The following is a 13,830-nucleotide window of genomic DNA, read 5'->3' as shown; positions in this document are numbered from 1 at the left end:
TTTTATTCATTTTGAAGAGTTGATGGCAGTTTTGGAGGCCATCCGACTCTATAATGTAAAATCTTTAGTGGATAATGAATGATAAACCACCAGAAAAACATTTTCATTAGCCACAATCCTCTATTTGAGAATGTAGAGTTGTATCATGGGCAAACAAATACAACGTCAATACCACCTGTAATACTGCCATCCAGGGAGAGTCCTCTCATTAGTTTGTTCCACTCAAAATAAATGAAAATCGGAGAAAAACAAGATGATGTAAAATACGTTTGAATATCACATAAGACATAGTTAATTGGTGCATCTTTCCAGTTAAACCAAGTTGCCCTTTCCCTGATGTTCATGTTCGCTAGTTGTTTGTCTCTTCTGACAGGTCTCAGACAGCAAACTTGAATGTCCAAACAGTCCATTAACAAAACCATGATTTTTCAAAACAGCCAAAGCTGAGATGTTGGTGATGGTAAGGATTAACAACTTGTGGTTAGTGCACTATAACACAAGAACCTTCTATCAAGTTCTTTGACTACAGCTTTAAGTTACCGTTATGGTTCTACCGTGTATCGCCATCGCAAAGCCTTCTCAAACTATACAAAATGAAAGTGACACTGGCAAACAAAAAATTGAGAGTCATACCTCCTGCCAGGATCTGCTGTTCCAGTTCAGCCATCTGTTTCCTGTAGGCCCTCAGTGCTGCCTCCTTGAATGTGGGTCTCACATGTTTCTTGGGTGGGGCCTCCGTAGGTTTCTCCTCTGGAACATTTTTGTTTTCATCCTCCCGCTCGACTTTTTCAGATCCCTCATTGTCCTCCTCTATGATCTCCTCTATGTCCTCTAACTCCTCGTCCCCGTCTTCCATCTCCTCTGTCACGTCATTGTCATCCGGTTCTTCTACATCCACGTACTCCACCATGGCGTCATATTCAGCAGTGTCCTCTGTTAGTTGGTTTTCAAATTCCTCACTGTACTCTTCATCTAAACTGCAATCATACTCCAGAACACATGCTTCTTTACTTGTCTCGTGGTCTCCTGTTGCTTCAAAATCTTGAGGCTCCTCAAAATCTTGAAAGGCGTCATTGTCCTGAGAGCCCTCAATGTCATCCGACACGTCATAGTCCTGAGAAGTCTCACACTCCTGTGCAGTCTCATCCGTCTCCCCTGTCTCGTTAGTATTAGATCTGTTCTCCAAGTTAGCCAACACCTGCTCCATTACTTCAACATAGTGCGTCTCGTCGTCCACTTGTTGTTCCCCGGCTTCTGCCTCTGCTCTTGCTTTATCTTCCTCTGCCCTGTTGAAGACGGGCTCCGCGTCGGAGTCTGTTGTACCACTAGAGGTATTTACACCAGAGGTAGACAGGGTGCGGAAACGTCCCATAAATGATGAATTGGTAGTCTCCTCAGGAGGAGCAGCGGTAGGAGTTTGAGGGCCAGACTTCCAAACAACCTCCAAAGCTGACTTTGCCCTTTGCAGCGTAGAGCCGAAGCCAAAACCAAAGGACTTCTCACTGAGATCTATGCTGAGCCTACTGCTCCAAGACTTAGGCACCTCTTCCACCTTCTCTGTTCGAATCTCACTCTGACTGCGGTACATGGTCGTAGACTTACTCTGGTTCTGGTGGAAGCTATGATTGATATCCAGTTCAGGGAATTTGTCTTTAGGAATGACTTTGGGGGTTTCCTTAAGGGCATCTTTAGAGACTACTTTAGGTCCTACTTTGGGGGTTTCCTTGAGGGCATCTTTAGAGACTACTTTAGGTCCTACTTTGGGGGTTTCTATTGGGGAGGTTTTAGGGGTCTCTTTGGGGGATGATTTAGGGCTCTCTTTAGTGGCTTCCTTTGAGACTTCTTTAGGTGGAATCTTAGAAACTTCTTTAATGGGTACCTTACTAGTCTCATTAGATGCTTCCTTAGGTACCTCTTTTGATACCTCCTTTGGTGGAAGTTTTGCAGCTTCTTTGGTAACCTCTTTAGCAGCAACTTTCAGACCTCCGATAGATGCATTTTGTGGGAGATCTTTAGCGATGACTTTAGGAGACTCTTTAGGAGATTCTTTAGGGGACTGTTTAGGGGTCAGAACAGGGCTCTCAATCGGGGTTATTTTGGGACTCTCTTTAGGTGACTGTTTGGGACTTTCTTTAGGAGTCATTGTAGGGCTGTCTTTTGGGATCAATTTAGGTGTCACTTTAGCAGCCTCACTAGAAGCTACCTTTGACGTGACTTTAGATATTTCTTTAACACCGGGCTTTGTTGCATCTTTAGGTGTAACTTTGGGGATGTCCTTGGGAAGGGATTGAAAGGACTCTTTAGCTGCAGATTTCTGAATCTCCTTGGGTGACTCTTTAAGAGCCGCTTTAGTGGTCACTTTAGATGAAACAGTAGTAGATACCTTTAAGCTTTCTTTAGGCAATATTTTGATGTTTGCTTGTTCTTTAGGTGCAAGTTTTGTCTGTTTTTGTGCAGTTTTAGCAGCAGTTTTATGTATTTCTTTAGATGATGTTTTTGTGTTTTCTTTTGTGATCTGCTTATTTCCCTCCTTGGACTGCCTGGCAGATGTCTTGATGACAGGCTCACGTTCTGTGACGGGAGCAATAATGTGGGTGGTTATAGGTGGTAGTGAAGATTCTCTGTCGAGCATCATGAAATCTTCATCTCCCTCAAATTGCAAATCAACCTCCTGACATTTGGTGATGTTTTCTGGAAAACCAGGGATGGTTGATGGGTCAAAGGGACTGCTAACCTCTATGGAAGCTTCCAAGCCAGAATCAGCACCCTGCTCTAGATGATGCCAGTCTTTCCAGGGTGATAAGTCTCCTTGCAGGGACAGCTGGGAGCCGCTGTAGTGGCTTCTGTCCCCAGATATGCCGACCAATCCATTGCTCACCCCACTGTCAACAGTTTCCGTGGTCTCAACCTCGTTGTGTTCATATGTTCGACTAAGTTGGTGACTGTCGCTAGCGTACCAGGAGGAAGCCATGTCTTCTTGTTTTCTCTGCCACAGTTCCTGATCTGAGGAGGACAGCAGCGGGCAGCCGTTAGCCCGTGTGAAGTACTGACTCTCTGAAAAGTCTTCCGAGTATGACTGGCAAAGTTTTGAGCAGTCAGACTCAGAGCGGCTGAGTTTAGGGGTGGAATAGTCACTCTGAGAAAGCCAACCTGTGGTCAAATCAGAGTAGTAAGCCTTTGCCTGCTTGTCTGGGTCATAGTAAGAGTCATCAGCATAGCGGACAGCGCCTGAGTAGCCCGCTTCCTCTCCTGACCGGCTGTGGTCATGGGATCGCCTCTTCTCTGATTTGCTCTTGTGTGTGGGCTTTGAAATAACCATTGCATATTTATTTCGGCTTAATTCATCTAATTCTTTATCACTGTCCATTGAGTCCCAGTCATCACTCTCCACCACCTTATCCTTTCCTGAGACCTTTATATCCATGCTTTCATAGGTTTGTGAGGAGGACATTGTTTTGTCTTTTCTCTCCTTTCCATCAGGAGTTAAGCTATCAGTAGAGACTGTAATGCCTGTTCCTTTGAGTTTATAGCACTTTTTCAAGACTATGTCCCGCTCTTGAGTTGTTGCAAAAATAACAATGATAGGCCGGGGTTTTGAATTAGAACATTCTCGTTGTTGCCCTAACCTGTGAGCAAGCTCAATCTTAATTGTTTTATGGGCATCAATGAAACCCATTTTGTCTTTTAGAATTTTATAAATTAGACACTCTGTTTTTTCTGACCTTTCTTCGGGAACATTAATGAACCTCAAGGTTGAATTATTGGCCTGGTGGCTAATTTGTTTGATATAGTCATGAATATCTCGCGTTTCCCTTCTAGACTGGACAAATCCTGTGCGAAGCTGCTCAATCTCACTCTGAACTACTTCCACGCTGCTGGAGATCTCATCAATGGAGCTTTTCAGGGCATTTACATGGCCACGTAACTCAGACAGTTCCGTTTCTATCTGGCTGATCCCCTGGAGCTCCTTAAAGATCATCTCCATGACATCTTGGGTCTGACTGATGCAGCCTGTGGAGGAGGAGCCAGGCTCCAAGGTTGAGCTCTTTTGCTGGCGTCCAGCGCGGTCCAAGGACTTGCTCCGGATTCCCAAGGTTTTCCTCCAATTGCTCACCTCAGAGTCCGAGGAGACACATTCCTGACTCTTTTTCCATTTTCTTAGCTTCCGTAGGGCACCCAGCCTAAGTGTGTGAAGACTCGAGCGTTCCACTCGCTCGCCCTCGGAGCTGCCATCAGAGGGAGCCAAACTGATGAGGCTCTTCCTGTTTCGTCTTACTGGCATAGTGTGTGATTTATGCTCGTCGAATCTCCTGACAAGTTTTGGCTCACTCAAAGAGTCAGAGTAACTAGCATCGATTGAAAGAACTCCCGGAAAGATACTTTCATTATTATTCAAAAAAAGCGAGTTTTTCGGCAGTCCATTTGCGATAGCTACACGATAACTGAAAGTGGGTGACAGTGATGAGCAGTCGTACTTTCCGTCGTCGTCTTCCAGCGAAATGTTACGTGCCGAAGAGCATTTGGAAATCTTTTTGACTGTGGTTTTCAGTGTGGTAGAGAGAGCTGGATGGTGGGCTTGCAAATCATAGGTCAATTTGGGCTCTTTATTTTCGCTTCTCTCTTTCTTCTTTATTGGGTTTGCCAATTTCTTTGTAAACATTCCTTTACAAATCTTTTTAATGTAGGATGATATAGTATTTATTAGGGCAGAAACCATGGATGGCAATCCTTTGAACAGTTTTCATCATCTAGTGAAAGCGGCTGTCGGATCCCGGCTCTGACTCGCTAAAACAACCGTCCAAGTATAGAGTCACAAATGCTTTTAAATCCAGTGGCCTTCCTCCCGAAATGGAACATCCCTCTGAAAGATGGAAAAAAATATTTAGAATTTAGCTGCAGATACCAAGTTAACACTCAAACACTAGCAGGAATAACCCTTACTACTTTGCAATTACAAGAACAGCGAACGGTTTCATCTTTCGCATGCATCATGTAAAAATGTCCTCATTAAGCAATTCCCAAACCTATTATTCAAGGAAAACCCTGATTAAGATGCAGGAATAAATCTCATTATTCATTTGAACATTCAAACACTATTTTAATTTTTAAAGAATGTATGTTGGGTGCATGGCAAATCTCACAATACATCCAAGCCTCCCGTCCCTTCTATACTTATACATCACCTACACCTATTCCAGAGGTGCTGACATAGAGAGAAGGAAAGAGAGCGAAGGAGGACATTGGGTATATGAGCGTATGGTATTGGGTGAAGGGGTTGGCAGGTTAATCAATTGCATGTCTACATGACTGTGTGCAAATTCATGAATGTATACACTGCAAGTGTCAGTCAAGGTCAGTAGACAACGGCTACATGGATGAATCCAGCTGCTAAAGCAGGAGAGTCAATAATTCTAAATGCTTTGGTGCAACGATACTCTTGTCGGAATGTGTTCCTCATAAATGAATATTTGGCCAGATGAAACAACAAGGCACAAGGCGTGGCTAAGTCTTTATTTACATCAGGTATAGAATCTGTTTTTTTTGTTTTATTTAACGTTTTTGCTAACTGAAATGATAGGTAGTGACCTATCTGTGTTGTATAATTTAATGTAACCAATTAGTTTAATTGGAATGGTTCAGCACCTGAACCTTTTCAGGTGTCAAAATGTAAATGCGCCGCAGACTACAGCTGTAGCTGCGACGAGGAGGAAATGCCGGGCCATCTGAGTCTCAATAAGAAGTGATCATGCTGCACGCAACGTCAAGCTTTCAACAGCTCGCAGTCGCCCTGAAAGGTGTGAGCTTCATATAGAGTGAAACTGGCCAGCTGAGTTGAAAAAGGGATTTCTGTGTCGAGAATCTGACAGCTGCTCCACATTAGTTCAGGGGTACAGACCTTGATGTGTCTACAGTCTCATGACCACAGAGACATGAGCACTTCAAATGAGTGTGCGAAACAGAATCATAGTATACTCTTTAGGTAAGGACCAGGTATTAGCGAATAAAACTTAATGCCAGGTTGTCAAGCATCTATGAATCCTTCATATTCATGACTGATGAAAGCAAGGGGCTTGACTGTATGTCACTCTGACAGGTCAAACCAAATGGATGAGTTCACTAACTGATGCTATTAAGATACTTTGACCTACAGTAAGCTTTTACAAAATTGTAAATTATTGACTCCGAGAAAATGATTTCCCCAAACAGTCCTGGTAGGTTCAAAGGTAAGTATTGTCTCGAATCCTATGAATACAAAAGACAAATGATCACTTGGGCATAACATAAATCGAATGCAACGACGAAATGAGGAACTTCATGACTCAGTTTTTTGTTGAGGATTGTAAAGCCAAGAGCAGCCTTTTCCAACTGATGGGTCACAACACAAAAATGTCCCTCTCATAAATAATTCACACGAGATGACGTTGGAATATGTCCTGACATTACCTCAACAATTTCCACTGGCATTTCTAGTTCTCATTCAGATCTCTATCCTCACGCAAAAAAAAAATACAAACACAGGAAAATTGTGTTAATTATTAAGTGTCGGAGGGTAAAGTGCCTTGCTTAAAGGGCACCTGTAGTTGTTACAGTAGGAGTGTGATGGCATTTTCACACAGATAACTGAATAGACCACAGGTAAATCAGCTAGATCCTTGTTGAATTTACTGTTTCGTCAATGGTATGGTGCATATTTCCTACACTAATGATAACACTTGCAATTAAGTTGAAAATGTAAGACATGAACACACCAACGCAGGTCTTCCTAGTTTGACTGACTTGACCTCTTCAAATAGCGTGTGGGCGTGTAGAGGCTGCAGTTAATTGATATCTCCATGGCATGTCTTGTTAGTGTTGATGAAACTGTTATGGTGACAAAATTGACATTTGTGTAACTTTAGGTTGTCAAACTGTGAAAAAAGAGTTTGAAATTCAAGGTGCCCAATTCAGTAAGTCATCTTCTATACTGCTTATTCTTCGAGGGTGGAGAGGGGGCTGGTGTCAAACCCAGCTAGCATCAGGCGAGCAACGGAGTACAACCCGGACTGGTCGCCAGTCAATAGCAGGACTGACATAGAGAAAGACAACAAATAGTCTCACATGCACAGGCAATTTTAGAGTAAACCCTACACTACATTAATTGGAACATTGAGAAAACCTCAATGTCCATCCAGAAAAGCTCTGGGCGGGTTTGAACCCAGGACCTTCTTGCCGTGAGGCGACAGTGCTAAAAACCAGCGCCCAGTAGTTTGTACATAAGTAGTTTGGAACATAAGTAGTTTTCCAAACTATTTATGTTCCAAACTACTTATGTAGTACTTGAATTTCAAACTATTTTTTTCACTGTTTGACAAAGTTACTCAAATGTCAATTTATAGTTTGGAAAACTACTTATGTGCAAACATAAGTGGGAAGTTCTGTAGAGTTTGTGGTCAATCATTTTTACTTTGCATTCCGTTTACTATTAATGCTTCATTTCATTATCACAAAAAATGGATTTTGCTTCAGGGGACGTTAGTTGAAAATGAAAACGTAAGCATTTCTGAAAATGCTTCTTGTTGAATGACTCTACCATCATGGAACATTATATCAAAAAACGTTCCACACACAACACACCTAATAAAGAATGATCATTTATTTTGAGCAAATGTGTTTGTGATGTCATTCACCCTTTTCCATAGAAAGAGATGAGACACAAATCACTTGATGATACCCAAAAGGTAAAGTCAGCATCATGTGATGATGCTTGTTTTAGAATGACAGGATGACAGATAACCAGATCACCTTATTCTACTCATGCATTATCAAATGACCATAGAACCCGCATAGACTCAGACTCAGAAATGGGCTTCAAATTGAATAGTACCATTTATTTCGAGCCATGACAAGAAAAGCACATGGGAGAATGGAATTGCATTTAGGCTAATCTAGTATGCCATTATTGTTCATCCTCACTTTGTCTTGTAATAGAAGCAGATTCAGTAGGATAAGAGCCCATTCTACTGCCCCTATGTCAAGATAAGTGGACAGCCACTCGTTTGTTGTATCAAAGGATAATTCACAAACATTGCATTTTTAGTAGTGTGTTCTCACATACACACACCCTGCCCACTAATGGCCACCACGTATATCCCTCCTGCAAACTATTGAGTTATTTTACATCATATGTGTTCAAGCATGTTATATGTTTTACAGGCCTGTGAATATATAGTCTTTGTGTTTTTAGTTTTTCTACAGTTTCTTCATAAAAGGCCAGTTTCATAATTTGCCAATCAAAGGCTGTATGTCCCTTTAAGCAAGGCACTGAACCTCCAACAGTCAATGTAAAATAATGATCCTGAATAAACTTGCATGGCAAGATACTGTACTGTACAATTAAAAAAAATACTCTCCTGCAACTGTGACAAAATGAATGCGGGAACTCCTGTGGCCCTGAGGGAGAGCACCTCCCGTTTAGTCAGACTAAAGATACCTCCAGAGAAAAGGCCGCCACACCCACCCATCATACTCTGAGACATTGCTCCCCCAGGCCCTAGTCTGATGTCCAAGGACCTGTTTCACCCACTTTTTTCAAATCCATTTGATTAGCGGAGCACTCTAAAGCACTCAATGCCTCACAGTTGTACAGTCTCCTCAACTCTCTTATAATGAAAATGAGTGTCAGTTGGAGGCATGCTAACCTATTTCTCGCAATAGTACAATCTGATCTTCTTTCCTGATGAAAGCCCAACTGTGCCAATTTAAGGTTATCATGCTGTGAGCAACGTTGCGACGTGATGTTCAATTCCCTTGAACATTCTCTCTGAGACTCACAAAAAGATGCAAATGAGAAGATGCTCATGTGTTACGTCATGTCTCCAGAACACATGAGAATGGTTTATCGCCCAGTGTGCATTGGCGTACATGTGTAATGTGTGCATGCCTGCTGTGCAGCCTTGCATGCACACACATGTCTCTGTGCATTGCTTTTAAGCATGCATGTGCTGCTTTTGAGAGAAGAGCGAGGCTTACCAGTGGGGGATGAGCATGAGAGGGTGTGTGCAGATTGTATTGTCCTCACGCCCATCCTCAGCCTACACTCTGCATCTCTTCTCCTAACCTGTGTATTTCCCAATAGTGAAATAACTGCCTGCAGCCCAAGGAAACCAGCCAACATCACAGCAGATGTCTCACCTCATGAATCAAAATATTACCTTTTTCTGCTGGCATGATGAGAACCAGTCTCATCGCGTTTGTTCGGTGTGAAACAGCAGCACTGCTCACATACATTCATGTTGTGCGTGAAGCATAACGTGGGACGCGATCGGAATGGGAGCAAAGGGACATTTGAGGATAAACTACAAGACGATTGAACACCTTATTTTTTCAGTATTTTTAACCCGGCTAAATCGACAGATGATGCCATCTGATCGCATCACCCTCAAACAATCGTTTCGTTATTCCACTGACAGGGCCACAGTGGGAGGGAAGCAACAAGACGGCATATAGGCTGAAGTCACAGTTAAGATCCCCGCGGCCACGACCACCGGCAGCAAGCATGCGAAACACGCACCCGGCGCCCGAATGGGCTCTGTTGCTCCACCTACCTGGTTAGGTCGAATCCCCCCCGTGCAGGACCCCGGCGGGCAGCGGCGAGCCGTGTGGGGTCGATTCCCCGAGCGAATGGTCGGACGGGGAGGGGGAGAGAGACAGCGAGACAGAGAGAGAGAGACGGCGAGCGGCTCGGTGCGCAGCCGCCTGCTAGTACCGGAGCTCACAGCGTCTCTCCGCGTCCGTCAGACACCACAACCCAGAGCCCTGCCTCCGCGCGCGGACGAGCACGCCTCCTCCATGCCTCCTCCTGAAGTCTGCACCCCCCCCCCCACCACACACACCTTGCTCTCGCTCCGCCGCGGTGCCCCCCCCCCCCCCCCCCCCTCCCACACCTTCCCCTGTACGCGCTACGGGGTACCGACGACGCTACCCTTTAGTGCCGCAAGCTGCTGACAAACACTCACACGCGCGCGCACACACACACACGTGCACACACAGCCAGACGCGCTTGCGCGTGGACCTTGACACAGCAGGGGGTGTCTGGTCCAAAATGGGGTGACGGCCGGCTGGTTGTGGCGCTGATGAAGAGGCAGACGGCGCTGCTCGCGGCTCCCCAAAGTGAGGCTGCGCTGCCCGGCTGGAGAATGAGTGTCCCTGCCCTTGTGCAAAAACCCCCCCCCCCTCTTCCCCCCCTACCCACACACACGCTTAAGTGTGTCCCTTAGTGTGCATTTCTTTTGGTCGAAATGCGTTCACGCCACTGCGAAAACTAGTCCGATGGGAACATTAGGGTGACGCAATGGGTCAATAATCCTCAAACACCACAGACAGGCGTGGAAGAATAATGTGCAATAAATAAGGCGGCCTTTAAAGTCTCCACCGAAGACCCCTCCTATCAGTGGGCTACAACCCAACCAATGCGTACACACACACATCATCTAATTACGTCGCTCACTGGGAATGTCGTCATACATGATTGCGCATCCCCGTTGCAGATTAATCGTCTATATTAAAAGACCATCGCCGTCGAAGAATGCACGTGGCTAAATTCCACAGGTATAACAAAAAAGAAAATACACTTTCATGCAAGACACAGCGACAGAAGGCATTTTCCGAAATGTGTCCTTATGTAACACTTTGCTAATTGCTTCATGTTGACAGGGAAAAAGTAGGACGGACACAATGACGTGGGAATATTGCAGGTTGAGTATCACATGATGGTCCACATCACTCCACAGCCTCCCCGTGCCTTGGTGTTGATTAAGCACTCAAAAATCCATCCCATCTTCCTCGTCTCTGTTGCACAGCTGCACCCCCCCCACAACCCCCCCACCTCCATCCCCCACGTGCAGTATGAGTATGCCTGCCATTCGTGCAACCCTCTCCATCCTGAGATGTGTGTCACGCGTTCCTCCAACCGCCACTAATTGTCTGGCCTCCTAGCGAAATCACTGAGAGAGAGAGAGAGAGAGAGAGAGAGAGGGAGAGAGAGAGAGAGAGAGAGAGAGTCTGAGGGGAGATGTTTGTGCGCATGCGGGTGGGGGTTGGAGGAGGATGGAGTAGATGTTGGGCACGGCAGCGGCTCGCCCCCCACTGGTGGTGAAAGCAAATGCAAAGATGAACCTCAGCTGGTTCGGAGCCACTCTGACCCAAATGATCTCCTCCAATCACTGCGGCGCACTTGTGTTCAGCCGCAGATGAGGCTGATTTGTGTAAACATTCAACACGGTGCCGCTCGAGTACAACTACAAATTTAAGTCTAGTGAAAATTGAGAAAGGGTTTTTTTTGTCTGAATAAAATGATGAATACTACATTGCTGGGTGAACCCATCTTCTATTGGTAATTTCGTTCTATTTCAGAATAGCCATGTTTCGGTGTGTGCCTTCAGCTGCCAAGGGACAGCTCCAGCCAAGACTCCTGAGGTCTTCTCCTCCTCCCTCCCCCACCTCCTTTCCTCTCTCCAGCCCTTGCCTCTCCAAGCTCGTGTAACAAATAGCATCCTGTTCTTTCTGAGGTTATTTTGTGCACTCCTCGCTGTGGCCTCATTAATCTATTATATGAAAAGCCATTATGCTTTAATGATGAACCCTAAAAAAAGGGTTGGCGCCTCCCCCCTAATGTGTAAAGCTATGACCAGTGCTCTCTATAAATCTCAGAACCAGAGAAAGATATCTCCAGATAACCATGTTAATGATAGTAGAGGCTAATGTGTGTGTGTGTGTGTGTGTGTGTGTGTGTGTGTGTGTGTGTGTGTGTGTGTGTGTGTGTGTTTCTTTTTGGGTCGCTGAGGAGATGCTTGCAGATTTCACGTTTGTATGCTTAAGAGCCGCCGTGTCAAACAAGACTTGAAGATTTCATCTTAACCCAGAAGAATCAAAACGTCAAGACCTTTTATTCTCTTGAGGCCGAAACCCAGGAAAGCTGGCACTAATGAGTCCGGCAGATGGCCTTTATATGGCCCTTTAGTGGTTAAAATCCTTCCACCAAAGCATAAAGGGTTAGCTGGGGGTTGATGAAGTATTGAATTTAGCACATAAACATTGACTCGAAGGAAAATGTCTTTACATTCATGTTGAGAAGAGAGGCCACATTTCAAATCACACAGCTGTTGACGCAGCTGGAATCAATTCACACTGCCTTCAGCTCAATAGTGGATTATTATTTTCATCATATTAGCACCTGGTGAACCAGAAACCAGAAACAATATAAAACCAAATGGTTTTATATTGTTTCCGGGGGTGTACAGGAGGAGAGGAGAAGATGCTTTTGGATCAGTCATAGCGTGCTTAAGTTCCTGGAATTTCTTAATTGAGAAGAAATTGGAAAAATACAGTCTGCAAATCGGAGTTGACCCAGGAAACAAATGTAATGCTAGTTCTCGACTTTAGGTGCCCATTGAACATCACCGTTACGATACGATCAGTATAGTTATTTACAAAATAAGACAATTCTGGAGCAGTACCACATCATTGGAAACTTTGATAATGTCGACCCTCAAACGCTTTGCAGCTTCTTTTTGTGTCAGTGTGGGTCTTCTCCCAAAAGGTCGAAACACGTGTAGGTGAGCTTCTATAAGACTGTACACTGTTAGTGTTTCAAAGGTTGTTTGTGTCTGTGCATCAAAAGGAATGACAGACTCACTTGTTTGCTACACTCGTCACATTTATGAGTTTAAACTGAACCAGGTCTAACTGGAGCACGCATTTTAATATTTTGTAGGTATGGTTTATTAATGCAATGCCATTGGGGGTGGGATGCTTCACTTGAATTCCTTAATTGCACAGTAACGCCAGATGAAAAAAAATAAATTCTGAAAAAAATGTCCTTCGGGGATATTTTGTAATTATCACTTCAGGGCCGGTGTTAATGTGTCTTAACATGAATGCGGCATTGGAATAAACTAGTATATATACATATTATATGCATTACCCTTAATACACCTAATTGAAAACAAATGTAAAATTGTAGACAAATATCACCTTTGCGTTTCATCGTGATACGATTCCCCATTAGCTGTAATTGTAAATAATTTAAAATGAGGAAGATCATTCGGTACATTTCTGCTGCAGGTAGTCGAGGAATTTTTGAGAAAGTCTGGCATAACACTGAATACTTTGAAAGGACAATACAAATTAACTCAGATTCCTGTTTTTTTTCTTTTTCCAATTCATTTTCACTTGTACATGAAACCTTTTTTGCAACCAATCATGACCTGCACCCCTCAGTAGGAAAGTAATGGTATTGCCATTTGACCTGTCTTGTTGGATAAATAATTGGGATGAGAGTTTGTGCCTGCTCTGAAACCCCGCGCTTTTTTAATTAAATCTTTCGTAGCTGGAATCCAAATAATTATTTCTGCTGCTCACGCTGCCCAACAGCAAAATGCAAACATACCAAATGCAACTAATGTTTACACCCTAACCTTGATTGGCCGTCCGTTGGAGTTGGAGGTGTTTTTTCAGACTGTAATCCACAATGGTGACTGTAGAGATGAGTTTTAGAGGTGAGCTGCTATCCAAAGCTTTATATTAAGAAAACAAATAGGAGCGTAAATCAATCAACCCAAAGCTCAATATGCTATTCATTTAAAAATAGAATTCAATTCAAAACTAAACCTGTTGTTTGAAATTCGTTATTTTTAAGCCTCCTAATTTATTAACATGTATTAACACCGACAGATGCTTTGCTTTATTGGCTAACAACACATGGAAGAAGGCATCCAAGACGCGCTTCTTTGTAGTCCGTCTTCGTAGAGATTGTAGTTCCGTTGCTGACGTCAACGTGCGTCTCCAGTCTCA

At 43.9% G+C, this 13,830-nt stretch overlaps 1 protein-coding gene across 5 annotated transcripts in view; it reads right to left on the bottom strand.

The window, feature by feature from the left end:
• The window catches only part of unc13c (unc-13 homolog C (C. elegans)), a 79,420-nt gene extending 69,038 nt beyond the window's left edge, over positions 1-10,382 (bottom strand). For 4 of the 5 annotated variants that reach the window (XM_078085253.1, XM_078085254.1, XM_078085252.1 and 1 more), the window contains exons 1-2: positions 9,585-10,382; positions 634-4,861 (exon numbers count right to left, since the gene is read on the bottom strand). In XM_078085253.1, the coding sequence (XP_077941379.1) occupies positions 634-4,717 (4,084 nt within the window). In that variant the 5' untranslated portion in view covers positions 4,718-4,861; positions 9,585-10,382. Of the gene's footprint in view, positions 1-633; positions 4,862-9,584 lie in introns of those variants that run through there. The other variant, XM_078085255.1, reaches the window with a different exon arrangement.
• Between the last annotated feature and the right edge of the window lie 3,448 nt (positions 10,383-13,830).

This window comes from Gasterosteus aculeatus, chromosome 12, assembly GCF_964276395.1.
Source record: "Gasterosteus aculeatus chromosome 12, fGasAcu3.hap1.1, whole genome shotgun sequence".
In the NCBI taxonomy this organism is placed as follows: Eukaryota; Metazoa; Chordata; class Actinopteri; order Perciformes; family Gasterosteidae; genus Gasterosteus; species Gasterosteus aculeatus.
This window is presented reverse-complemented; position numbering and strand designations above follow the sequence as displayed.